Raw genomic sequence first — 27,785 nt, forward strand, 5'->3', positions numbered from 1 at the left:
TTTAATGACTGGAAGAATTACTGGGACAAATACAACAGAGGTCGTTCAGTTTAAAAATGTACTTACTGTCTGGATGTGATTTGCTGCTCATGTTGAGTAAAAAAAAAGTCAGAGTTCACCTACAAATATTTTGCTAATCTTGATGGGAGAGCAAAAGAAATCCAACCCCAAGCCCTACTTTGTCTTCCCACCTGTCTTAAATTTTTTTTTGGTTTTTTTTATGCCAGTTTATGCAACATTTTGAACTTGGTTTTCAAAGAGAGCAATACCGTTTCTGATTATGATTATGTAAATTAAGCTGAAAGCTGTGGAGTGTTGTTTTCTGAAGTTTTCAGAAAACTCAGGGTTACTACTAATGTTTTTCAAGGCTATAACACAATGAAAATTTACCTAAAGGCTTTATTTTGTGCTGCAGCCTTTGGGAGCACCATAACTGAGGTGGTAGGACTGGGCCTGGATTTCTCTTGGGTGTGTGTAGTGCTCCCTGGGTGATCCAAAGAGGGGAAGTTTTCTTCATCCTTGCACAAGCCTCCTCTGCAGGTTGGATAGTCCTGGGAGCTGCTCTGGTTTCTCACCTTGTTGCTGAGCCAGAGTTTAAAAGTTCTTTAGCTGTTTCATTTCTGACCTGTGAGATGCTATGTGGGACACATGAAATGAGCTATCCTGGCTTTTTTTTTTTTGGTTTTTTTTTTGTTTTTTTTTTTCTCTTTTAGCGATGGAGAGGGGAGATAAAAGTTGTGAGAAGCTGTTGTGCAGCCTGAGTGAAACAGAGAAAAGGCCTAAGGAATCCATTGCTCAGGACCAGGGTAGTTGATTTAAACAGGGAGTATGAACTTCAAATTAATTTCTAAGTGGGGCTGCCTTTATGACCTGTTCCATGGGGAGAGTTGATGAGAGGATCTCTGTGTCAGGTTACTAAATAGTTAACTTCAAGGGAGATAGGTTTCCTTCAGAAGCAGAGGTTTGTGCACGTGTGGGTAACAAAGCATTTCCAGTAGAGCACATTTGATACTTAACCTGAAAAATGTCAAAAGAGGTGATTAATGTTTTGTACCTTTGGAATAGGTTTGATTTTGTGTGCCTGAAGCTTCTAGCAGGTGCTATAGAAACCAGGGAAAAACATTATCTTTTCAGCATGTCGCACTCAAAGTTCACATTGAGCCACAAAATAATATTCAAATGAATGACAATCTCTTGTTTGAATCTAAATGGAAAATTGACTTTTCCATGGCCTACTTATTCTAGAAATGATCATTTCATTGTAGGCAAATTTAACTAAAACCTAGGAGACTTCTTCAAAATTACATGAAAGGAAAAAAAATATTATTCACTTTTAAGGTGAGGCAAAGAAGTGACAAGAGATTTTTCAGAGGGTCTGTGTTGATCTATCTTGCCTGCTAGTTCTGCTTCTGAGAGAAAGCAGTTTTCAATTTTCACAAATACATTCTTGGTTGTTGGCTTACTTTTTTCTTTTGCTACTGTACTATACAGTAATGTGACTAAAATTGCTGTATACAGTTTCTTAAATTTCAGGGGTTTTTTTCAGAATTTTTAAAAATCTATTTCTAAAAGTGTGCATGTTTGCCCACATGAACTGGTTGCTTTAGAACTCCCCTAGTGGTCCCATGCTGTTTGTCAGGGGTAGTGTTTGTGCCCTAGGTCAGCTTTTTGCTTTGTCTGTGAACACCAGCCCAAATTAGGCTGAGTTCTGAGACAGCAGAAGATTACTGTGTGTAACAGCTAGATAGGGTTATCATAATTAAGAATGATCAGGCATTTTAGCATCTGTTATTAACCAGAGTGTACATGTGTCATTCTCACGGAGCAGATGAGGGTGATTTGTTTCCTCTGAGGTGTGATGGAGGCATCGTTGTTAGTTCTGGCTGGGGCTCTGGTAAAATCAATATGAGGATGCATCATAGCCATACTTGCAGGAGCAGTAGGAGGATAAGAGAGATGCAGACCCATTAAATGATCGAAGACCCAGAGAAGATGCCTTATGCAATACAAAAATCAGTTTGAATAGTTTATTAAAAGGCTTATGGACAGATATGGTCATAGTGTCATATGGGGAGAAAATACTGGTTAAATAGAAGAACTGATGCTGTCAGCTAAGGCAGGAACCATGTGGTTTTAATAGTGAGGAAAAGTCTGTGCTGGCAGGAGCTGTTGAAATGGATGATAAATTCTCTGTGAGTTTCCTGAAAGTCGTGACTTGATTTGGAAAGTTACATTGTAGCTGAGCACACATTACCAGATTAATTCGTGGAGGGTTGCTTCTGTAGGATATCTTAGGGACTGTTTTCCTTCAGGTTAGACTGCCTGCTTTTGTAGCCCCTTTCAGCTTGCAGTTTCCTAAATCTGCAGCTCTAAGACCCTAGCTTTTCCCACTTTAGAAGCTGTGAAAGTTATTGGAAAGGCAGTAAGGAATTTGGGAAGAAAAGTGAGGCTTTCATGAGTTAGACTAGTGGGATGTTTCCTTGGAGGAATTAGCCTTTGCTGTTTCCTCTGCTCTGTGTATGTTGGGTGAATCGCTGCTAGTTGTTGAGAACTGCTCGCTTGCTGCTTTTGCTGCTCAGCCTGAGACACGGGGTGGTGAATTACAGAATGGATGATGACTCAAAGTGCAAGTGAACTTGGTGGGAGCTAGTCCTAAACACCACCCAGCACTAAGTAAACATTCAGAAAAATTGGGATGTCTCCAGCTGGGCATTGAGAATTAATGGATGCTTTTAATCTGACTCTTTTTATTTCTCAGCATTCCTTTAAATTGGTATCTTGTGAGTAATACAGCATAAAAATGACAGTCTTAAAAAAAATTACTATTGTCAGGTTTGTGGAAAAACAAGATAAAAATTACAACATTATGCAAACTCTTTAAGATTCACTGCTTTTATTACAGCTAAGTAACTGAAAGATTGCTCTAATTTTATTTTAATAGAAACAAATCTGATTGAATAATTTCTGTTTTTTCTTTTCAAAAATGAGACTATCACAAACATTTAAAAAGGTCTTGATTAGAGGTGATGAAGTGCCTAGTGAAATTTAAGTATCCAGACTGGAGCAGTGTTGCTTCATTGGTTTGTCTTTAGCATGAAGTCTTGCTTTTCAATCAGATTCTAATTTTTTTTTAGGAATAAAATTTTAAAATTAATTATTCTGGGTTTTAATATATTACAGTAATTCCTGATGTCATTATGCAAAATTAATTTTTTCTCCTAAGAGTAGTGTACTTTGAGTTTTTTTAAAGACTTTTAACTGAAATCCATAGTTCATTTTGTTGCTTCACCAGATCTTTTTTCTTCTCTTAGCACATTTTAGCAAGCCTCCCCAGGTTAAAGAAAGGCCATAGAGTTAAAATAATTTTAAACTGTGATCCTGCTTAAGCTCTTCTATTTTCTCACTTCCTGACTGAGTACAGCTATCTTTGCCTGCCCTTTCTCCCCTCTTTTGTTTACTGCTGAGGACAGGGCTGATACCACATGCATTGGAGATCCTCATTGCCAGCTGAAAGGAGTTCAGGAGCAAATGCCTTGTCTTAGGGAGTATTGAACAACACATCCCTACACTGGGAAGTGATCTTTTATGGCATCAAAAAGTTCATCTGTGTGGGCTTTCAGTGTTTATTGTACTAATTTGGTAGTGTGGCATGCAGTAATTTATTGTCATATGTTACCTATTCGTACATCCAAAAAAAAAGGAAAGCAAATTAAGGTTTCCTGCCTGTTTTATTATTTTATATGACCTCCTTAAATCTTGCTTTTTGATTAACCTTTCAATAAGTTTGTAAAAATGAAACAGTTTGCTGATGAATCTGGAATTTATGGAGATTTGATATGTATATCTATCTGTATCTATTCTTAAATACATGAAATGTTTATATCGGTGAATCGTTGTTCAATATATCTTGTTGAAAAATGGTTATGCTCTTGTTCTCTGAAAATACAGGCTTCTAATTTGAGTCTGCCTTTTTAAGAGTTTCCTCCAACGTTGTCTCAAGGTAGAGTTTGAAAAAGGAAGCAATTTGTAAACTGCCGAAATACAGCTCAGTGTCGAAGCAACCTAAGAATAAAATGACTCAAAAAAAATAGTTGCTCTTATTTTGAAAGTGAGTCGGAGTGGAGGAGCTTGCTTTGTGCACAGCTGCTATTGGCTGCACAAACCCTTCGTTTCTGTGGTTAACACTAGATAGGAATATTAATAATACAACTCACGCCTTGTCGTATTTTGCTGCTTAATCATCTTGTTTGGCACACCCCCGGTCATGTTCTGTGTGGCCATAATTCAGGAAAGAAAACTCACTGGGGCACTGGTATTACAGTGCAGCAATCAAGGAGGCTGGGATTATGCAGATGATGAAAGGACTGGCCGGCGTGTGTTTATCCAGGAAAACTGGAGTGAAGTTTTAGCCAGCGAGGAGCTGCCGAGCCGCCTCCCGTGCCGGACCATGGCCGTGGCTCCCGTGTCACGGCTGCCTTGAGGATCCAGGGTGGGTAAGCAGAAATCAGGAGCACTGCCAGGCTCAGAGATTGTGTCAGCAGGATTGCTGCAAGGTTCTGCCACCAAAAAACTCCAGTTCTTACAAGTCCTTCATAATGTTGTCTTCCCTGTGCTGTTGCTGCTGTCAGAAGTGGTGTGTCAAGGAGGCTGATAATATTTTGTTGGGAAATACTTGATTACGTTAACATAGTTTGGAAAGATAAAGAGGGGCTCTAGCATGAATCTGAATTCCAGTGGAAGGGAAAAGCAGTACTTTTTTTTTTTGTTTCATTTTAATTTTTTTTTTTTTTTTTACAACTACAGTTTTAAAATCTAAACCTAACATTTCCTCAGAGGCTAGAACTGACCCCTGTAAATTGCTTATAATTCAAAGTGTCGCTATATTAGTCTGGATAACTTCTGAAAAAAATGTGGAATAGAAAACAAATGTTTGGCTTGAACCTAAAGGTGGTTTAGTTGAGGGGTGCTGTAAAGGATAAAATGATGAGAGGATAAAAGGAAGTATCTAAAACAAATCAAAGGGAAACTAAATTTGATTGGGTTTTGTTTGGTTAGGGTTTTTTGGTTGTTGTTTTTTTCTCTTTATTTTGTTTTTAAAAATCAAGAAGCTCTGTCCCTCTCTTGGTTTTTAAGTAGTTTGATCTTTAAATAATGTAGGTTCTTCCAAGAGACCCATGATTTTTTGTGAAGTGGCTTCCATGCTTTTGTCAATGCATGAATAAGAAATAGTAGAATGGGTGGGGAGGAAGTTGATTGTAATTTGACTTAAAAGCATGAATGTTTTGACCTCAGCGATTGGCAGTTTGAAAAGAATGATTTGCTGTGCTGTTTGTGTGAGCGTTGGGTTGTTTAGTGTTAATCACCATCCAGTTATGAATATAATTCACTCGTTAGACAAGTGAATTAGACTGTAGGCTGGTGCTGGACTTCTAAACATACCTTCAGTAAACACTCAGGTTAAAAGGAAGGATGTTATTTGAAGTGCCGTGTTGATGGAAATTTCGTATTCATCTTGTGGAAATATCTTGTGGATGTAATGAAGGTAACACTTGTCAAGCTGGAGAGGTCTGTAAAAATAAGAAATTTTTATTACAGTTTCTTATATAGTTAAAAGGTGTATTTTCTGAGATACAGTTTTGAGTGACTAATTGTGAAATTTTCATTCCTAAACAAGGGATAAGGTGTTAGGGTTTCCTTTTTGGTGGGGTGTTTTTCTTTGCTTTTTCTAGTGACCTATGTTTAGGCTCTTAAGTTTCAAGTAGGATCCTTTTTGGTTTGGTTTATAACTTAAGTTGACTACTTAAGCAACTGACACCATTTACCATAGACCATATCAGAATATTTTGTCTGTGCTTGCTGTAACAAAGCAGTGGAGTCAGAGGAAAGCTGATTCTTATTTTTTTAAATGATGCTTTTGTTGCTGGATTTTAGAGCTTTGAACCAGTGGGTGGAAATCAGATCAACATACAACCTGATCCTATCTGCAGAGTTCTTCTAGGCTTGAGAGGCCCAAAATTTGAAGAAGCGTAGGATCAGTCCCCATGTTGTAACAGTTTTTCTTGCATTTCAGAATTAAGATCAGGTTTTGTGATGCTCAGAAATAATTCTCATTTGATTATATTAGCACTTTGCCTGATTAAGTAAGGATTGCTGAATCAGGTTCAGTGTTTGAGAGGTGAAGGGAGATGAGTGTTAGTGTTTGTGGTACTTTGGCTGGTGTGTTTTGTGGTAACATTTTAATAAAAGCAAGGGCTGATTGCTGTGTTGAAGGATGTTCAGAAGGACTGTATTTGTATTCTAATTCAAAAGAGATTTTCAGTTTATTTTTTGCCCATCTTTTTGCTGAAGTTAAGACAAGTTTTGAAGTCGCCATTGAACATGCCAGGGCCTGAGTTGGTTCTCCTCCAGCTACAGGTAGGGAATTATGCTCAGAATAAAGGTAAAATTTACTTTTAAAACCAAACTAGAATTACAGTTTTCAAAGTTTATATGTGAAAGTTATAAATCCAGAAGTTTTTGTACCAGTAATGTTCTTAAATATTTTCATAGGAGTGAAATACTGTGTTTCAGTTTGGTTTAAGAAAGGACATCAGCATTGCTTGTTAGGCATAATAAAAAAGTAGCTTAGTTTTGAAATACCAGTCCAGTGGGAATTTCATACACCTCCTGTGTATTCTCCCCCATGGACATTCAGAAAACATTAGGAGTTTCAGGTACTGTAAGTCAGACATTTACTGTGGTCACAGTTTTGTTTTGTTTTGTTTTTCTTTTGTCCCCCCTAAACATTTTCAAGTAGTTATAAACTTCTTCCTACAGATTTCAATGAGTTCATTACATACAGTGAGAAAATAAACTTCCTGTTTTTTGTTGTTCTTGTTTTTTGGTGGGTTGCTTTTTGTTTCTTTTAGGAGCTCAGGAAGCCCAAAACCAGAAAATGACCAATGATTGTTGTCTTAGACCTACCTGAAAGTTAAGGGTTAATGGCAGCTCTCGAGCTGGTGCCAAGGAAAGGTGGGATGATCAGGGAAGGGGGAAAACTGAGGGAAGTTTGTTGCTCAGTCACAGAATGAGGAGGCAGGGAGGAACTGGCCAGACCTGTTGTATAAGAGGAGCTGTATCAGGTTCGGGGCAGGGAACTGGAGCTCCCTGATACCGGCACGAGTCGGGTCCAGCACAGAGGAGCGGAGGGAGCTCTGCTCCAGCCCATTTATCCTGCAGGGGAGAGGGGGGAAGTGCTACTGCTGGCAAACTGCAGTGGCTGAGCTTGCTCTGAGAGCTCAACTTTTCCCTCAGCCTTTCAAACTCTCAGCACTTTGTAACATTGGAAACAGAAGAAAATTCAAGGCTTACTTGATCTGCTGTTCCATGGACATGGAGAAATAATAATAAAATTTTATTCCTGAACAGATAAAAATACACTATTGTACAATAATACAATTGTGTTTGCCTTACAATGACTTTAATCAAAACACTGATGCATAAGGCTACATCTGTCTACAAACTAGTTGAATTTTGGAATAATTTGATTTTTTTCTCAGATATCTGAGCTATTGAAGGGAGGGCCAAGAGTAAATACTTGCCCCATGAGTGCCCTTAGGTGGTGCTGATGCCTCAAGGAAGGATTATCTCAGAATGGGAAGAGTAATGCCCAAAGCAGAAGAACCTGTCATTTTCCTCTTCATTACACAAGCAGCCTTTTTAATTTCCTCTGCCTTGCTGAATCCTGATTGAAACCTTGCATTAGGCCAGGGCAGCCTGGGTGCCCAGGTAGGGCTGTGTGCAGTGAGAGAGGATGTCTGCCTCAGATACTGGATGAGAGGAGTCTCCTGTAAAACCATCAGGCCTTTGCCTGGGCAAAAACTACTTGGGTACACCTGAACCAATTCTTGGAGAGTTGGAGTGTGTAACTAGGAGTAACCATGTCTGTCCCATCAGAGTTGTGTCCAGAGCTAGAAACTCCCAAACACTTTTTCCAACGTTTTGGATGAGCCACCACAAGGTTTGGGAGTTGAAGTGAGAGGGATGCTGTTGAGCTGGGTTCTAGGGCCCAGGTTGCCTGGTGCTCTTGTGATGGGCTCTGTGTCCCCTGTGGGGTCTTGTTCTCCTTCTGCTCGCTCCTTGCTCTCTCCAGGCACTGGATGTCCCTCACAGTGCTGTGTCGTGGGAAGCAGGGATTCCCCGGTGGTTTTGAGGTACCATGTGTTTGAACCCAAAGAGATGTGCACACCTGTTCTGTAATTAACTTGAGTCCTCAGTCAGGACCAAGGTTGTACACAGCCACATGGAAATGTCTCTTTAAAAAGAGAAAGAACCCCAGCCAAACCACACTAATGTGAGAGTGGGAAGTAGGGATGTGCCAGCTAATGGTGGTGGTGGTGGTTTGTTGGGCAAGGATTTTGCAGTCTGTTGTATGTGTTCTTTCTTTTTAGCAGAATCACATTTAAAGCAGATCCTTTTAGCCTTCATTTGAAGTGAAAAGAAGTTCCTTTCTCAGCAAAACAGACCATCATAGAAGCATTCAATTTCTCATTTGCAGAACAAATGATTTTAAGTTCTCTCAAGTCCAGCATGCAAAAAGTACTCCATCGTTTTACTGGATGCTGTGTTCTCCAAAACATCCCTTTTTTTAAATGGCTGTTTCTTAATGATCCACAGCTGAAGGTTCTTTCCTTTACTCTTGGCAGCCTGAGCTGTCTTCATAAGGTGGAACAGGATCTCTCTTCCGTCCTAGGAAATAGTATTAATCCTGCCAGTCTTGAACTGAATCCAGAATTACTAATCTGTCAAAACACTACTTTTAGTTATTACAGATGGTATTCACGATATTTGAGAGTTGCATTCATGTTGTCAAAAACACATGATGTGTTTGTCTGTGGTAACCTCAGAATTTCTAGAAGGGATTCGTTATATTACTATTAAATAACTGCAGTCTTTATTAGTAAAAATGAGTCAAGTTCTCTTAATAAAATGGTAATTTTCTAATTACATACTGTATTTCTAAAGTAATGGCTTTTAAATACCAAGTATTTAAATTTGGCTTTTTAGTGGAATAATAAAGTATTACAAAGGCTGTCAAGTAATTTAGGATTAATTCAGATCATTTAGTTATTTTTCTCAGTGTTTTCCTAGTATAAGATGCCTAACTAGTCTGTCTTTCTCATGATCTGTTTTTCCTGTTTGTATAAATTTGGTTGATAACTATACAGAAGCAGAATAGTTGGGAGGAAATTCCAAGATGTTTCAGCTTTTCATTAGCAAAGTGATTGAGAAACAAGGAGGGTTCACTGAGATGTCTGAAACATCATTTTGTAGCTGTGTAGCAAGCTGGGCTGTGTCATGCTCATGAGAAAGAAATCTGTGTGGAAAAGCACCCTCTCCAGAATGGGTTGCTTTTATGTGTGTATTGTCTTTGCTTGTTTCAGTCTTTAAAAATCTAAATTTACATGGGTTTTCTGTCATTTCTTTTGAGTAATCCTTGCATGTTTGCATGTTGGTGTAGGTAATATGTTGGGGGAAAAAAAGGCTGGTGAATAGATAGGGTACCGTTGATCTCTAGTGCTGCAGTTATCTCCTGTTTGATATGGTGCTTTCTTGCAGGATTTAGAACTTTAAATGTCTTGTGCAGGAAGGCCATTACTTAAAAAAACCAGCACGTATGAGGGAAACTGCTGTAAAATCTTAGAAGCTAAATTCCGGTTAATTTGTGTTAAACCCTGGAACAAATTTACTGGAAGCTTCCTTGTCTGAATGAATGTGAGACATACAGATTCCTCAATGCAGCAGCTCAGAAAGAGTTACTCAACCAGGTTACTTTTCCAGTTGTGACTAAGGGGCCAATTAGCAGCATCCGGAATGAGACGGCAGCGCCTAGGTAAAAATAGATGGCATTTGGAGAAGCTGGGGGCTGGCTTGGAGGAGGTCTTCAGCTGTAGACTGAGAGAAACAAGAGAAAGAGGCACCCTTCAGAAAGGAGTGTTATAGGAGTGTGTGTGTGTGTGTGTGAGAAATTCCATCAACAAGCAAAGATACAAGCAGCCCAGAGGAATAGCAAAAAGCAATACCAAGCTAGACCCTCAAACCAACAGGCCTCTGCTGCCAAAGGAATTCCTGAGCTGGGCTCTTACTCCCATCTGACAAGAGCGATAAGGCTGGCATTGATGTGAAAATGAAACAAGCTGTAGCATCCTCTGAAAATGACAGGAACCAGAGGTGTGGGTGTACAGCTCGCTAGATTGTTAGCTCTTATGTTCAGGATTGATACATTAGTGCCTCTGTCAGAGGCAGGAGTAAGTCACACACGAGTGATGCTTCAGTTGATTTGCTTGAAGGCAATTAGTTGACTACTGCTGGCATCTCTGAGACTAAATAATTAACATGCAAGGTACAGGGAGGAGAACTGGATGGGCTGGGATTTTGCTTTCTAGCCTTTACAGTTACAACTTAGTCCTGTGACCACAACAGCTTCAATGGTCCTTCTCTGCCGTTTTCATAGGATACTGAAGCTGCTGGATTAGTATAGTTAAAAACTCTTTTGTTGCTCACTGACCTACTTTGGCTGTGCGTTAGCTCTTGGATTGGGAAAGGGCCATCTGTATACATGCCCGTTGGTACAGCCTGAGTGTAAAGAGAACATAGGATGCTGTCTGCTTCTCTTGATAAACCTCAGTCCAGTGGAAGCAATTACTTAAAATACTCGATTTTATTGTGAGTGGCTTGCTTCACTCGGCATTTAATAATGTATTAGTGAATTCGATGGAAGAAAGAGAAGGCATGAGGGATGCACCTGAAGTCCTATCTTTAAATACAAAGGATGTGTGTAAGTTAAAGACTTTTTACTAGTGGTCCAGTAATGAGCTGGCTGCTTCTTAAAAAGTATAGGCAAGCCAGGGAAGGTGTGATCTGTGTATTCCCTTGGACAGATACAAAGCATGTTTGCTGATCTGTACCTGCAAAGGCTCTATAAAAATGCTTTCAGAATGTTACACTAATTCACTGGTAGTGTGTTTAGATCACCTCACTTTTAGAGTTATCTGTATTTGTATAAATCTGCAAACCACAAACTTTTCCTGCTGAGTTTTTCTCCATTAATTTTTTGTGGAATACGTAACTAATGAGACTGCTCTTCCTTTTTATTTTTTCATTAGTAAGCAATGAGCTTTCTGCCAATTGGAGCAAAGGTGTAATCACAGTTGTAATGAACCAGAGTAACACTTCTTGACTTCAGTTTGGCCAGGGTGCCACTTCAAGATGAAGTTTGTGACCTCAGCACAGCTGGGGATAAATATTGCTGGAAATCTAATTTCAGTTTATCATCTTCAACAGAGAAGCAGCTTAACTAATGAGTAGCTTGGAAGAGGTAGAGAGGGTAGCAGTTGATGAGGAAGGGCATTGTTTGGTAACCACAGAGGAAATGTTTTAATGATATTTAATGCCCAAACTGTTATGTCTGGTTAATGTTTGTAACAGTCCAAATTGAGAAGGCTTTGCAAAGTGACTCAAAGCCCAGCAGAGCTATACCTTTGGTTATGTTACTTGCATGACATAACCGTGTCTGTATAGTTTCTAATTTTCCCAGACTTGTTCTTGAGAACTTAATAGAGAACTTTTAATTTGTTATGGGTCAAATATTTATTTTTAAAAGCAATATGCTGTTGTAGACTGATAGTAATATTGCAGAGGGTCTAAGTAATTTCTAGAGAAATTCAGGTGCCAACTCCCAGTGGCCATCAGATATATTTGTCTGTCCAGGAGCAGACAGCGTTTCTGAAGAACAAAAACCCCAATAATGGATTTGCACACAAGCAGGTAGATAATATTCTGCCTTAAAAACCCTGCATTATTTTATTCAGTGTTTTTGAAGAGGTTAGAGGTAAAGATCTTCTGAAAAAAAGTCTATGTACCTTATGCTAGTGTGAGGTTATGATAAAAGTTGTTCTTTAGACAATTATAAGTATTCTGAAATTAGGTCTTTGGTCTCTAGAACCATGTTAGGGAGATAAAATGCCTACCCCATTTAGGGTTCAAGAAGCATAATAAAAAGTTTCTGTTCAAAAGAGAAAAGTGGCCTAATATTCTGTCAGTCAATTTTACGAGTTTTAGCAAAAATACCTGGTTTAGGTATAACAGAGCAATAGACTCTAGAGGTGGGTAATTACTAGTAGATGAGTTTCTCATTTACGCTGCTTTGAGCTGAGCTTATTCTGTGATGGACAAGATCCTATTTCTAAAGGAATAGCTGTTATTTTTGCATAGACATATATAATGATAATACATAATAACATAAAATACCCAGCATAACACATATTAACTTGACAGGTTACAGACGAGTATTATATAAATGTCATGGTTTTGCCTTCTATTGCTGAGTTGTTCCAGATCCTGAATAATCTGAAGATTAAAAAGTTGCTGTAGAAGTGGTATAGAATGACAATGTGTTTCTGTGCACCTAGGAATGTGAGCAAGCTCTACGGTAATTACAAAAGCAAAATAAAGTAGATTTATATATTTATTTCCTGTCATTTAGACATATGTACTGGGCTTGGCAATGTGAAAAAGGGTGTTCCCTTAACTACCGGCTTGGCTGATTGGAGTTATTGTCACAAGGTGTTGAATAACAGAGTGTGAGCCTCAGAAATGACTGTGTCTCAGGACGGCTGGTGGAGCCTGAGCGCTGGAACGCCTTTTGCAAGGAGTGTACGTGGAAGGAGGGGCTGGTGTTGTAACCGCCCTTCTTGACAAGGAAACCACATGGATTGTTTGTGGATGCAGAGTCCTCACGTAGCATCTTCTGAGTAATGCTGTTGAGTTTCTTAGCTGGCAAGGAGCTGTTATCCCAGTGTGCAGATCAGGATTACCTTCAGGTTTTCCTGTGTTTTCCCGTGGCTGGGACGTAGCAGGAATTATGGTCTTGTGCTCAGGAAACACAGTGGCTGGTTCCCTGAGGGACTTGCTGCTGCAGATGGAGCATCCCCTGCAACCCCAGCTTGCTTTTGGCATAACATTAAATCCAACTTGAGGTGTTGGTTCTCATCTTGGACATCTCAGTGGGCTGAAACTAGTATTTAAAAAACTAAATTAATAATGAAAGCCAAACCCCATAATTTTGTTGTTGTGTCATGCTGGACCTCATGCAGGAAAGAGGAGAGAGGAATAAGAATGTATAAGAAGTTGAGCCTTCAGTGTGTCCATTTGGGGACTTTCAGATGAATTCCCAGCTTATTTCTGCATCTTCTGTCATAACTTTGGGGTATGTTTACTAAATACTGGGGTTTTTTTCTTACACAAACATAGTATCTTAAACATGTGCAGTTCCATAAAGTCCTTACTTCATTACACACGTTGGCCCCTCTGTGGAGGGAGTGAGAGAGCAAACAGTTGGATTGTGTAGCACGTTACTGGAAAATGTTGGGAGACTATTGTGGTAAATTAGCATAAAGTATAATGTGTTGCTGACTGAATTCATACTGCCAGATGAGAAGGGAATGGAAGTTGTGTTTTCAGGGTTCAATAAACTCTTCTCAATGTATAAACAGGGCTATAGAAATGTATATTTTATATGTATGTATATTATTTAAGCTAATAAATGTGAATATTTTAAAGTATAAACCTGATCTCTTAGACAGTGGGTTATATATGTAGAACAGCTCTCACATAATTATTTGTTTCACTTGAGAATGAAGTATTCCTGTGACTTCTGGGATAAATTAGTGGGTCAGTATCAAGCAAAGTAGCAATTCTGGCACTTGCTCTGAGCCTGCTTGGATAAGAGTTATGTTTTGGGTTTCCTGTGCTCTTGGTTCAAGCTTTTTTGCAAGTGTCTGAGAATTTCTTTATAAATTTCACAGAGCAGCTCTGTAGTTGGAGCAAAATGAATATTGCATATTTTATTTGGACAGATGGCAGTTTCAGAGCTCTTACTAAGCAAGATACAATTTCTGCATTCTTACAGGAAGCGTGTACAGATATATAATTTTATCATTATTTCATTATGTACTTAATGCATTGAAGAAATGAATTGCAATGCAAATCCTGGACTGCCTTGTGACTGCATTTAAAGTGGAAGGTAACAGTAAGATTGCTGTGACGTGTTTGTGTTCTTATGTTTAATGATCATTACAGAGCACAGGCCTCTCATGTCATGCAAAAAAAAAATTGTGATCTGGTAAGAATCTTATCAAAAGAAAGACAATAATCCTCTTAAGGATTCTTCTGTCTTAGGTCAGGAGGACATCATGGGGTTTTTTGCAAAGGTGTTTCTTAGTGTCCTGGAAGTTGTAAACACTTTTTTAGATTTTTCTGCCATCCAAGGAACCTGGAAACAATGTACTGTTCAGTATAAATGGTTGGTCTTGCCTGATATCGCCATCAATTTACAATGCAAAAAATAAATTAAATTGTACACGTTGTAGCAAGATAAAGCTGAGGCTGCAATGTAATCCATCATTCTCTCTAAAATTAACAGAAAACAAGTATGATATAAAAGAGATTTGAGCATAGCATGACCAAGTTGAAATAACGAGCTGAGACTTGGTGTCTATTGATGTTTTGAGTTCCAGTGCTCTCCTAAGAATTTGTGAATGGAAGGAGGATGGCGGGGTCCTAGAGACCAGCCAGGCAATTAAAAATACACTACCAAGCACCCTGAAGAACTGTTAGAGATTTTAAAGGAAACGAAGGCAGCAGTAGGGTGATCTCCATAGAGCATTAAGCTACCATTGTGCAGCTTTGCTCTATATTGGGTGTTTGAGAAATCCCTTGGAGAACAAGGTGGCTTTGTTTATATGGTGTTCTTGCCTCTGGTCTTTGGGATGTAATTTAGAGTACAGGAGCTGAGCACATAGGTAAGTTCAGCTTGCTTTCCATTTGCTCTACGTGTAGCTGCTTTTGCTATTCAAATGTCTACAGAAAAACCTGACTAATTCTGGTGTGCAACTCCTCCTGGTAAGGGCTAAAAGGAGCTGGTGGAGGGCTCTGCACTGGAGGCATTACCAGCTAGAACTGAGCAAAATTGTAAGGAGTAACACTTAGTGACTAAACCTGGGGTCTCATGAAACCCAGCTGCAAGGATTTTTAATGTAAAGTCAGTCTTGTGTTTGTAACGGAGCATGACGCTAAAATTTGGGAGATCTTTTAAGTTTGTGGATATTTTGATTCTTACACTGAGAATGTTCTAACAGCTCTGGGAGTTGCGAAGCATGAGCTGATTGTACTGCGTTTTAGTGTTGTCTCCCAGGTTTGTTTGGTTTTTTTTTTTTAATACAACTGGGTAAATTAACAGGTTTATGTCAGAAAAGAGACAGAAACAATAAACTGTCCAACAAACAAACAAAAAACCAAAGTGGAGAGGTGCTTATGGTTATCTAAATGTACAAATTAGAAAACAAAGAATGGGGATTTTTTTTTTGTCTTTTTCTTTCTTTTTATAGAGAACATTTACAATCCATTGCTTTTTTTTTTTTCCTTCTTGGAGAAGACTTGAAAAGTAACAATTAAGTGTTTCATATGTAATGCTAGATGGTGTTAGGCAGAAAGTATGTGGCAAAAGTATCCTGATAACTTCTTCACAGGTCAGTGTTTTCAAGTGGCAGGACAGAAAGCTCTCTTTAGTGACTGCTCAGCAAACTCAGTGACTTCAGCATGTACTTTGAAAGTGCCATTCAGTAAAAACCTACTTAAAACAACTGGCATGAGCTTTCTGAACCAGCATAAAAGAAACTTGAGTCACTCCCAAGAAATTGGCCATAGTAACTCTGTGTTTCAGCAAAGTATGTTTGTCTTATTTTGGGACTTTTTGCCATGTGTTTAATTTAGGGAATTGAAATAGTACTTATGTGTATTTTTGCCAGCTTTCTTGCTTCCCTGAAAAAAAAGAGAAATCACCAATAATTGTTTCTGAAATATTAGTAAAAATTGGGTGGAGGGAGCGAAAGTAACCTACAAAACCTTTGATTAGCCTGGGGCTAAAATATAAGTGTTAATTTGATGTCTAGGCAAACTCACCGTAAGTAATGTAATTGGATACATTAACATGTCAGTGTCAAGAACCTCCAGATATGTGGCTGCTTAATCAAATCTAGCCCCTAACCTCTAACTCTTTCGTTCTTGTTTTGCTTAAACACTTTGAGCTACTACTTCTTTTCCTTTTAAAATATTCTGCTATTTTCATTGTGTTCATATTCTCCAAACAGTTTTTTCTCTGTCTTCCAAGTCTCGTGCTCTGCCTCATCCTCTCTCTTTTGGTCTTTTAATAATTTTTTACATTGTTTCCCTGTCTCTTTTAGTTTCCCACTGTGTACCCTTCTCATAATATTCACAGCTACTTTGCTGTTCCTCCGTATCTAGTGAAATGTTTTGTTACATTTATCTACCTGCTCTTTTTCTATAAATTTTGCTCTAAAATCTTGTCATTTGAATCCTTTTCCTTACCTTCTTTTTTACCTCCTTTAACCTGGATCGTTTTTGGCTTGAATGTGCTTGCAGGTAGAATGGGTAAACTTTGACTGTCTTGGGGTTATTTCATTAAACTCATCCCATTTCTTGAAGAACTAATGTGGAAGTGTTTAAAATTTTGTCAATTTTACCTAAGCAAGAAGGTATTGCTGGTTGATTATGAAGAGACACTGTTCTGCTGAGTGGTGATTATCAGTCCAAGCATAAGGGATGCTATATAGGCCAAATATGTCACGAGTCTGTCTTTTTGTGGGACAGCAATCAGTGTACCAAAATAACCTGGCAATCGTCTTCCATTAATTGCTCGGGAATTCTCACTATCCTCCGTGTATTTCCTTGATTACATATTATCCAAGACGTTTGATGTAACTGTTTCATAACAGATTCCTTGTGTAGGTCAGTGAGTAGTGAGAGTGCCCAAACTTATAAAACCTAGGGCACCCTGGAAGCTCTCCCCTCAGTTGAGGGTGCACATCATCAATGCCAGTTTGCACTAATATAGAGCCTTTTCAGCAAGTATTCATGTAACAATGTTTTGTTATGGCTCATAAATAGCTTTGACAACCAGACTTGTGGTCTTGGTTCCCTTCCAAGTTGAAAGATGCTCACAGCACAGACATCACTAGGGAGAATGTGCAAGTGTTGGTCACAGATTAACAAAGCGTAGCCTAAAGGAGGACTGCCGTGGCTCTGGATTGAGCTGTATGAAAATAAAGAGATTTAAATTATTGCGTGCACTATGCCTGCAGTGGAAGTAGGCAAAAGGTTCAAGTGAAACTTCATAAAGTGTAAAAGTATAGTTTCTAAAAATATGGTTTATTACATTATTTTTATTGTCAATTTTTAGCCCTTCATCCATTTATTATTCTATTCAGGGGCTGAAACTCGAGCTACTACTACTATATGAGTAAAAGCAGAATTTTGATTAATACAGCTACATTACAAATTTTGGCAGTTTATGTGACTAAGAATACATCTATTAAGGAGTACTCCATGTTGTTTGTAATGCTGCCCCATCTGCACTCAAGGCACTCAAATGACACGTTAGAGGTACACTGAGTTTAGAATACCCACCCTAGTAAATGATGTTTGTTGAATATCTGTGAGATGATTGGGGGGTGTTGTAAGGAGTGGAGGGATTTGCAGATCCAGGATCCCTGTGGAACTACCCAGGAGACTCCCACTTGGTGAGAATTTGCTCAGTTTGATTCGGGGCAAATTTATGGCCAGGGAAATAATTCTCAGTTTTGTGACAGATTATTTGAAGAGACACTGATTATCAGGAAATTGGTGGATTATGTCCTGTGTTGCACTTCTAATCATGCAGTTTGAACGTGCTGGAAATAATATGTTAATGTTGTGCTTTTTCTTTCTGCGTGTGTTCACTCAGGAGAGTCAGCTTGAGTTTGTCCCACTGTATTTATTGCTGTGTGAATAATTGTACTAGTTAGGTTTTACATATTTGGAACGCAGTGCCTAACTGCTGCCCTGCCTGTATAATTATTAAGTCTAGAGAATGGGTTGGGGAAACAGCTTTGAGAAAAGCACCTCTTATAAATGAATGATTACTGACTTGGCAAAGCATTCATAATATTGACAGCCAGTTAGGAAAATTAAATCAATGCAATCAGGATAGTGATTATTTTTCTTGGGAAGTGTATGTGTAAGAAAGAGAGCAAACATTTGTACTTCTTGGAATGTTAACACCAGTATTCTACTGTGAAAAGTGAACTGTAGAAACATGGTTGTTCTGTATTTCAGGACTATAAGTTAGGGAAAGTTTTGAGCTGGGTGTTGCTAGACCTTCTCTTGAAGTGAACTTCTCAAAGAAAACCAAAAAGCTTTCAATTTCAAATTTGCAAGTTTTATTGGAATGAAAGGTAACTTCTTCCAAAATAAAATCATCATAGTGATTTGTGAGAGTTAGATGTAAGAGGTTTATGCACCACTGCCTGCTTTGTGCAGGTGTGTCTTTGATGCAGTACTTGGTTATATTCAATGTTATTTGGTGACTGGCAGCAAAGCATGAGCAGTTTGGGGTTTGGGAGCTTTTTATATCACAGGGAGATCTTACTTAAATAGAAAAATAATTGTCCTAGGTTTACTTAGAAACTGGAAGATATGAAAACTAAAGAAGAATTGAGGAATTATTTTGCCCTTAAGTCTAAAGGGAAAGTTGAAATTTTGCGGTTTAGTTGAAAGAGGAAACAATCTCAGAGGTGGAGTGAATGCAGAGTTCTCAGATGTTGGGACATTATAAGGAAGTTCTTAAAATTAATGTGAGTGAAAATGTTATTAGTCTCTCGTCCCCATTTCAGATTTACATTGGTTTTAGTATGTGTTTTTATTTTTCATGTTTAGTGTGGTGTTCGCTTTTACTGTCGTACAAGAAGATGATGCTAATTCTCCATGCAAATGTCATCTTCAAGCTAATGAATACCAGTGATGTATATACTGGAAGCAATAGTTATTCTGAGAGCATTTTGATTTTAGTGATTCATAAACGTTCTGATAGTGCCTGTGTGGGTGAAGGGTAGCATGTGCGAGCATACTCTAGTTCTGCTTAATACTTCATATGTTATTACATCTTTTGTCTTGTTTTATTCTGATTTTGGGCCCTATACTGCCCTGTATCGGCAATCCCTTGGCTTTCCTCACAGTTGCCATGCTGCTTTAAGCAGCTCAATCCCTCCCTTCATCTTCACTTCTTCACTTCCCAGCATTGTATCCTTCATTGTGGAAGGACAGGCAGGAGTGGATCAGGGAACTGATCCACGTGCTCCCCCTTCCTGGTTGTTCACTTGCCAGGGAGAGGAGAGCCATAGCTCACTTCTCTGGATGCAGTTTCTCTGGTGCATGGTTTGTTTCCTATAATCGAAAATGAGTTACTTGTAAATTACTTTAATTGAAACGTGAATGTAGTATAAAGATTAATATGTTTTTATCGATGTTAGAGACTTGAAATAAAAGTGTGCTATCAGATTTTTTGTCTTTAGTTGATAAAAGGATGCAGAGTCAGAGACTGATGAGAAGGGATGGGCTGGTTGGATTAGGATTATTTTGGGAAAAGGCTATTAAGAGAGAAACAGAATTGCTTTAGCCATTTAGGAATTAGTATTTCAGTTCTTGCAGTAACAATTGTTGGTCCATGTCTAATAAAAATTATAGTACTTTCTGTCAGTTTTTCTGATAACTTTATAAAAACTTGACTTCAAGGCTCTGATTCTGTCTTGATTGTGAGCATTCAGATGTAGTAGTGCTTGCTTTCACTAAGCCGATTTCTTTTGAATCTGTGAATACTCACTGTATTTCAAAAGCTCTGTACAGTTTTGAATGGCTAAAGAGAAAACTGACAAGCCTGAAAATTAAATTGTAGCAAAGACCTGAAAATGAGGAGAGTTCTCACAGTCATCTAGACAGTAACTTACCGTGCTTTAAATTTTGGTTTTAATAAATGTATACTCCTCTGTGCATTTGACAGAAAGCATGCATACCACTTAATAGTGTCACTTTGATTTTATTTTATGGTTATTAAAGTATTAGGTGTATTTACACAGATTTATTAGAGCAGTTGCTAAATTTTCAGTTCTTTTATGTGAAAGTAGATACAATGGTAATATTGTAGGTTATTAAATTTTGGGACCTAAATGTTTGGCTGTGTGTTAGCATAGGAGTAAAATTCATTGAAAGCTCTTGAGTATCAGCTGAGAAGAAAAGGGTTTGCTGTCTTTCATCAGCCAGCTGTGAAAATCTGTAAGGAACTGTGTGTTTCATTCCAAGTTGTTGCATTCAGGAGTTCTGCTGTGGGGTCTGTAGGTCTGTGTCCCAAATACCAGAAAAAGAACCTCCCCACCCCAAAATTTCAAACCGGCTAATGCCATGGTCTGTGTGGGAAGGCTGGGAACGTGGAATACTGATTTTGTTTATTTATACTGCCCTTTTCTTATCTTAGGACTGCCTAATTTTTCAAGTATATTTACTCTCATACACTTTTCCTGTTTCCAAGTACAAAAAACCTCTGGTATTATGTGTTACCCTGTTCCCAAGGCACCCCAAATTCCCAGGAACATTGAGAAAAATTACTGAGCGGAACTTCTTAAGAGCTGTGTTCCCTAGTGTGAGTGGCAACTTGCTCAATAAAGAAAAGCAGATATGACCTGAACAATTAGTTTGTGGGGTTTTATTCTGTGGGGCTTTAAGGTTCTTTTGTTGTTTGTAGGTTTTTTGGTTGGCTGTGGTTTGTGTTTTCTTAGCTTGCCCCTATGGTTCATATGGCCTGTTGATGTAGTCAGACTGGCATGAATTTCACGTAGTGTTTTAGAGTGGTTTTTCTTGAGAAGAACTTAATTATATTTTTTGTTTTGTTCCCACACCTCCAGATATTTAACTGGAGAAAAGAAAACAAACTTCTATGACTTATTTTAATGCTTTAGTAATTTTAAAATTTTTATTTAATACAAACCCTGCTTAAAATTAGTGTAATCTTGAGTCATATATATGAGTCTGGTTTTAACTTGTGCTGAATTGTATCTTAATGGATTCCCACTTGATTTCAGCCTGTTTTTCTTTGACTGTAATGTCCTTGTTGGTCAAAGCAAACATGTAAAAGTCATGTAGAACAGTGCAACCAAAACCCCATTATAGTAATGTAACAACATAGATTGTATTGATACCTTTTAAATATTTTCAAGGTTGGTGGTGAATTATAGGTAGTATAAGAAGGAGTGGAAGTTTTAAAAATAATACTTTTGAAAAGTAACCAACTGCACTTTTTATTTTTGTTTTCTTTTTCTCAGCCTGTATATAAGGCTGTCTTTGGAAGAAATTTTTCATCATTTGACTGTTTCCTGCTTGTTCATAACAGTGAATTCTGAAGTCCATTCTCATTCTCTATGATTTGAAGGCAGGTAGTCAAGAAAGCAGTCACAGAACTCTGCTTCCCCAGGCCCTTTATGTCCTGTAGGGCTGTAACCTTAGAAAGGTCGTGTATAGAAATGATCTTTTTTGTAATGGGTGAAGGCTAATGAGTCTGTGTCTCCTTGGCTCATCTTAGGTTTCAGCTCTGCCTGCTCTGAGGTGTTTGAATGTGTGAGAGAGACCTGGCCAGTGGAATAGTTTTAGGGTGCCTGGTTTTGGGACTGTCAGTATTCCAGAGATGTTTGGGGAGGATTCTTCTCCCGTGTAGATTCCCTTTTGAATTCTGTCACTACTTTAGTGCTGTAAACAGAAACAGGTTGAATAAATGGCTGCATCTTTATTTGTACTGCAATCCATGTTTATTCTTTTTAGTGTTTAAGCACTGGTTTTAATTAAATTGAAGCACTGTGTTTAAGCAAAACAGATTCATGGTACTTAAGCCTTAAAACTACGTAAACTACCACACAATTACTAACAGCTTCCAGCATTTGCCAAGTATTCCTTACTAGGACTTATTCTTGTGTCAGTAATAAGAAGTTCCATCTTAAATTGGCCTTTTAGAAGTCCAGGTTTTAAGAAATAAACATAAATTCTTTACTATTAAAGTTTTTTTAAGGGAGATCAGGAAGGTTAACCAATGGATTTTGGTGCTGAGGCAGGCATTGGTGCATTAAATAAAACAAGGTAGCTCAAAGGAGGTGAAGTGCTCACTAGTCTGAGGGCAGACTTTCAGAATAAAAATGTGGATTTCATTTCTGCAACTTTCACTATTGATATCCTATTGTGTACATGAATATTGGATAAATGAAGCTGTCTGTGTATTCTTTCGATGCATTTGGTAAAGTAACCAACAACTAAGAAGTTGAAATTCCTTTTATTATTATAGTAAGTCTTTTTGTTTGCTGAGAATTAAGCAAACAGAGCAAAAGTAGTGAGTTCTGCTTACTTTATTGGTCAAGCACATATTATTTTTTGTGAAAATGTTCCAGTTAATGCATGTTATGTGTTCATAGTGCAGCAAAAAAATCCTCACTGTATTTCAGTGAAATTGATTTTGCTGTGGGGAGTGTCAACATGAAGGTAATGATTGAAACTCAAAAGTTGCTTATGGAATTGTGGTCTTGCTGTGTATTCATATGTATGTATTAATGTATATTCATGCAGGGTTATAAATGACACAGTGTTTCTAGAAATATAAATTAATCAAGCTCAATGTGTTTGACAGTTTTTTCATCCTTCTTTGGAGTGTAAGTTAACAATGGTGAATACCAGCCTCCAGTCAAAGTAGTGGTTTATTGTAAAATTAAGTCTTGAATGCTGGTATTTTTCCATTCTTTACTTCAGCCTGGACATTCTTGGTGAACTTTATTTTCTTAATAGCAGGTGATGATTAAATTCCTTCTACAATACGTTCAAGATCTCAAACACACAATAGTAATACAGTTCCTATAAGTGGTTCATTTGTTAATCTGAGCTCTGTTCTACAAGATTTGTATGAATGCTGCTTTCCTTTGAAATTGATCTTCAAAAAGAAATCCTGTTTTGTATAATAAGATGCCAGACTCACGAAGATTTCCTTTCTTGTTTCATAGACGTTCCATCTTCAGAGCAGCCTGAACTGTTCCTAAAGAAACTTCAACAGTGCTGTGTCATTTTTGACTTCATGGACACGCTTTCAGACCTTAAAATGAAAGAATACAAGCGCTCCACTCTTAATGAACTGGTGGACTACATTACAATAAGCAGAGGCTGTTTGACAGAGCAGACTTACCCTGAAGTAGTTAGAATGGTGAGTTCCTTCTTTCTCATGGTATCTCTTTAAATACACTTGCAATTCCAGTTACACACTGTGGGCGAAATTGAACCCTGGAGTAGGTGGATTAAATTATGCCTTTGGCTTGTATTTGCTAATACACATCGCTTGGGGATAATTCTTTAAAGACAAAAAGATTAATTTTTATATATTTTTAATTAAAGTCAAGTAGATTTTGGTTATTATAGTGTCACAAATGTATGGAAGGAAACCTGGATTGTTTCCCGATGGAGAAAGACAGCAGCCATAAAATCAGAGTCCCTCATGTTTCCTGCAATCTACCTTGCCTCTCCTCCCCAGTGTAAATAATGGAATAATTTTTGCAAGTTTCTTATCTTTCATTGAACTTTCTCCAAGCTCTTGGGTGTCTACTTTAGGTGGAGATAGCTTAAAGTATGCATGGGTAATAATTTAAAAATAATAAATGCTAAAGATGTATAGAATTGTTGGGAACATTTCCTGGTTGCGTTATGTGGATTCGTAGCAGGTGCTGTTAGAGTGAGCAAGATTGCTCAACAATAAAGCCATACCTTGTATATATAAATGGTCAAATAATAGCATTTTCAATGTAAAAATGGAAACAGTACCAGATGCTGCATGGTGAGGAATGTTCATTGCAACTGGCAAAATCAATCACTGCTATAAAATGTTTGTTCTGGACTACTGTACAGAACCCTTAAACCTGTTCTCTAAATGAGAAAACAATTAAATATAGATTTGGGGATGTCAGTTTCCTAATGATACTGTGTGATTGTGGAATCCATGGCCTATGTGCTGGAAGAAGAACATGAATAGCTTTTGCATTGCATTGTGTATGTTTCTCACTTCTTTTCTGACACACAGATACATGCTGTGTTGCTTGTCTGTAATACTTAAAAATAGCTGTAAATTGTGACAGCACCATCAAGCAGTTAATCATGAAGGAAAAAACCAGAATTAAGTGTGTATGAAAAAATCCTAATACGGCTTCTTTGTGTGTATGCATTGTCAGAAATCCTTCTCCCTCTCTCTATCCCCCTTCTGCACTGGACCAGTCTTGTGAATGAGCTGCTTGCTGTGTTATTTCTTCAGTATGTTATTTCATGCACCATTCAAATACCAGGCTGAATACAGAATGACTTTTTTTTTTTTTTCCCTCAATTTTTCTGCTGGTGCTGCACTGTAGTTCTAAATGGTTTGCAAATGTTAGTTTAATCTAATGTGTACCCCTTGTGATGAACAAAGTGTATCATACCCTTTGCATGGAAAGGATGTTGATGCACAGATAACTTCAATAAAATGGGGGGCTTCTTCTGTGTGTAGCAGATGCCTCCAAACTCACCCCTCAGAGAACTTGATAATTTTTTTTAGCATTTTTGTTACTGAGGTTGTATTCTTGTGTCGACTTCGGTTATAGTTGTTTACTGCAGCAATATCTTGTGAATAAAAACTCTGCAAGTTAGTCTTGCCTTTGCTTGGGCCCTAAGAAACAAGAAGAATTTGATTGGTAATTGCTTATGAAGTTCAATTTGAATCATAAATCAAAGTCTATGAAACAAGGTGATCTTGAGCTATGGAAGATGTGCAAAACCCCTTTGGCATCACGTCCTAGTGTCCCCACAGTCACTTGTGTTGATTCACACAACAGTTTTTATCTTAAGGAAATTATGTATTGCCTAAAGAGTTTAAAAAGCATGGTTTTAAATAATTTCTCTAAATACAGTCTGTATCTATGATATGGAGGAGTTATTGGAAAGAAAGACACAGCTTGAATCTTTCCAGTGGATTTCGTAGAGGTTTACTAATGGAGCTTAAGAAATTCCAGTTTCAGCCTAGCTCCTTTTTCATAGAAAACTGTTGTCTCATCTTTTCCTTTCATTGCATCATGCCCTTCTTTATTCTACTTTCTTCTACTTTCCATTTGTGTTGTTGAACCCAGGCTGTTTTCAGTGCCGGGGTATTGAAGCAGGGGAGGACTGTGAATACTCTCATATCCTGTGTGTTTGGCTACCCAGTGCCCCCTGACTGTCCAAACCTGGATTTTTTTATAAATAAAAAGATGCCCAAGTATTTAGGGAAGTGAACATGATTTTTTTTCCTAAAGAATTTCCGTAGAAAATAGTATTACTTAGATTTTGGATGAACTCTAGCCTGCAACAGCCACCTCAGCTTTGGGGAAGGTGCAAGCAGTTGAAAGCTGGAGTCTCCTAACTGTGCCTGTCACAGCCAGCGGCGTTCTTGGTGCATGTGCTGCTGGAAAAGCACTTTGGAGGTTGTATTCCATGGGAGCAGCATGCAGTGCTCTGCTATCGAATTTGTGTGAGTGAATCCATAGCAAATGCATGAATGATTCTGTCGATCGTCCCAACAAATGCTGTTGCAGTGTTTCTGCTAAACCACATCGCCAGGGCTTTTGAAGCTTGCAGGTATTTTGTTTTTTGCACATAGGCTATCTGGAAAAAATGCTTTTTTTTCCTCCTGGTCTTTGCCTATAAAAGCAAGACATCTTCACCACTTTGAGCACAGTTACAAAGGCCCTAGAGGGAAAGGTAGTTCCTCTAATATTACATAGAATAAGTTTTCAGCACCTACTGCCTGGTGAAGAGATGGCATTAGTTACTTTGTGTGAAGCACTGTTTTTGCTGTAACTTGTTCTTCACAGTAAGTGCAAGTTCTTTTTTGAAGCAGTTTTCTGCCCATAATCATACACCAAGACAGACTTAAATGTGCACAGTTGACTTCATGAGCACAGCTACCACCTTCATGTGCCCTTGGGGATTTCACCAAGGTCTCCAGCTGTGTTCACAAGGGAGCTGTCATGTTGACAGTCTCAGACCTGTCATAATAGTGAAGAAAACAGCAGTATCTGTGTCCTGACCGAATTAGCATCCCCACTGCCTGCCTGCCACAATTGTCATGGGAGTGTTTCCACTGAAAGACCGGGATCTTAAAACTGATCAAAACAGAGCCCGGGTGTTCTTTGTCCCTTTGAACGGTGTCTTCCCTGTTATGTTTAGTGTTTATCAATCTAGGAGTTAATATTTCCTGCTTTTCCCTTTGGGCTACTGTGATTTGGAGGTGAAGGGGAAAAAAAGTTGTTCTTTTGTGAGTTTTAGCAGGAAACTTTTTCCAGGAGCAGGAAAAAAAAAGGTGCACCAGTCTAAAACTGGTATTTTTAAAGTTACTAATAGAGAAGAATTAATACCTAAAGTGTTTTCTCATCTTAATCATCTAAAATGTTCAAAAAAGAGCATCTGTGGAGGAGACTTTTTTTGTTTTAAGGTTTTATAATGTGTGTGTATGTTAATGATCTCTGTGACCCTAAATACTGGGCTAGGAAAAGGTTGCCAGTAGAATTCTTCAGAAGAGCTGAGATTTTAAATTGCTTCTAAAATATAAGGGTTTGAAAAAGTAATTTGTGGTAGCCAGATAACTTACAGATGTTTTTTATGCCAACCATGTAAAATTTATGCCATTAAAAGCTTTATGCATGCTTGTAATATCACATGTTTTCATCTTCTTCTCTTGAGCATGTGATATGATGTTGTATATAGCTAAATGTGAAACCACTTGGCTGTTTGTCAACCTGCGTGCAAATCTGCTTCCTTAAACCACTCTCTGGCTTGATACAGTGTTTGGCATGTTATTTGTTATTTTAAAAAATAAAAGGAATTTACTAATGGCCACCAAAGCAAGTTGCAGAGGGTTCATCCCTGTCATCAATACCAGTTGATGGGAAGAGTGATTGGGATTTGCATTAATGGCCATGAGCTGAACAGATTTATTCAGGAGGGTATTGCTCAGCGTGCTTCCCCTGCAGTTTGATGTGTTGTTCAGAAGGGCAGATGACATTCTTTAGAATTAGGCAAGTGCTAGGAAAAATGGCCTTGCCAATTAAGCCACACTCTGCTAAGGAGGAAATGCCAGTAATAGGACTTTATGAGCCAATAATTGGACACTTAATCTAAAATTTATTCCTGTCTGAGCAAAATGTGGAGGCTTAAACTAATGATACTGATTTTGCTGGTAGATTAAGCAGTGGTAGTTGAATGAAATAAATGTTTGTTATTATCTGTGGTATCCTAAAGGGTGTATGTGGTAGAGCTGTTTGTGTTTTATGGGTGTTAAGACATAGATTGAGGAACCTGATCTATTTCATTAAAAAAATGGATGAAAAAATTGACAAGCTGTAAACTGAGAAGTCTGGATGAATCTTTGTTGGTGAGCAACCTCTCAGCTCTCCTGCTTGCTTCTTTAGAAATTGTAAACCCAGGCCCTCACGTTTACGTAACAGCAGTGTGTGTTTGCCAGCCCACAGGAGATGGCTAATGAAACTCTCTTCAGATACATCTTTTAGAATGGAATAGTGATACTTTGTTCTCTTTTCCAAGTGCTGAAATGCCTCTGGCTTCCCATTGTCATCTTTATCTTTTCTGTAATGGCAAATCAAGTAAAATAAGACTGTAATTTCTATATAGCCAAAGTGAAACATCATAGGAGATGTCATGTGGCATAGAAGCTGTGTTGAGCAACACAGGGAAAAGAAACTTGGTTAGAGCAATACCCAAATAAGCTCAAAAAATGCATTTTAAAGGTCAGATTCTGGTTTGGGTTTGTTTGGTTTTTT

The 27,785-nt window shown here is 38.2% G+C and overlaps 1 protein-coding gene across 3 annotated transcripts in view; it reads left to right on the forward strand.

The window, feature by feature from the left end:
- Nucleotides 1–27,785, forward strand: part of PPP2R5E (protein phosphatase 2 regulatory subunit B'epsilon) — a 73,742-nt gene that overhangs the window by 18,587 nt on the left and 27,370 nt on the right. For all 3 annotated transcript variants that reach the window (XM_082283772.1, XM_082283770.1, XM_082283771.1), the window contains exon 3: nt 22,959–23,155. In XM_082283772.1, the coding sequence (XP_082139898.1) occupies nt 22,959–23,155 (197 nt within the window). The remainder of the gene's footprint in view (nt 1–22,958; nt 23,156–27,785) is intronic.

The sequence above is a fragment of the Coloeus monedula genome (assembly GCF_965178545.1).
Source record: "Coloeus monedula genome assembly, chromosome: 6".
Taxonomy (NCBI): Eukaryota; Metazoa; Chordata; class Aves; order Passeriformes; family Corvidae; genus Coloeus; species Coloeus monedula.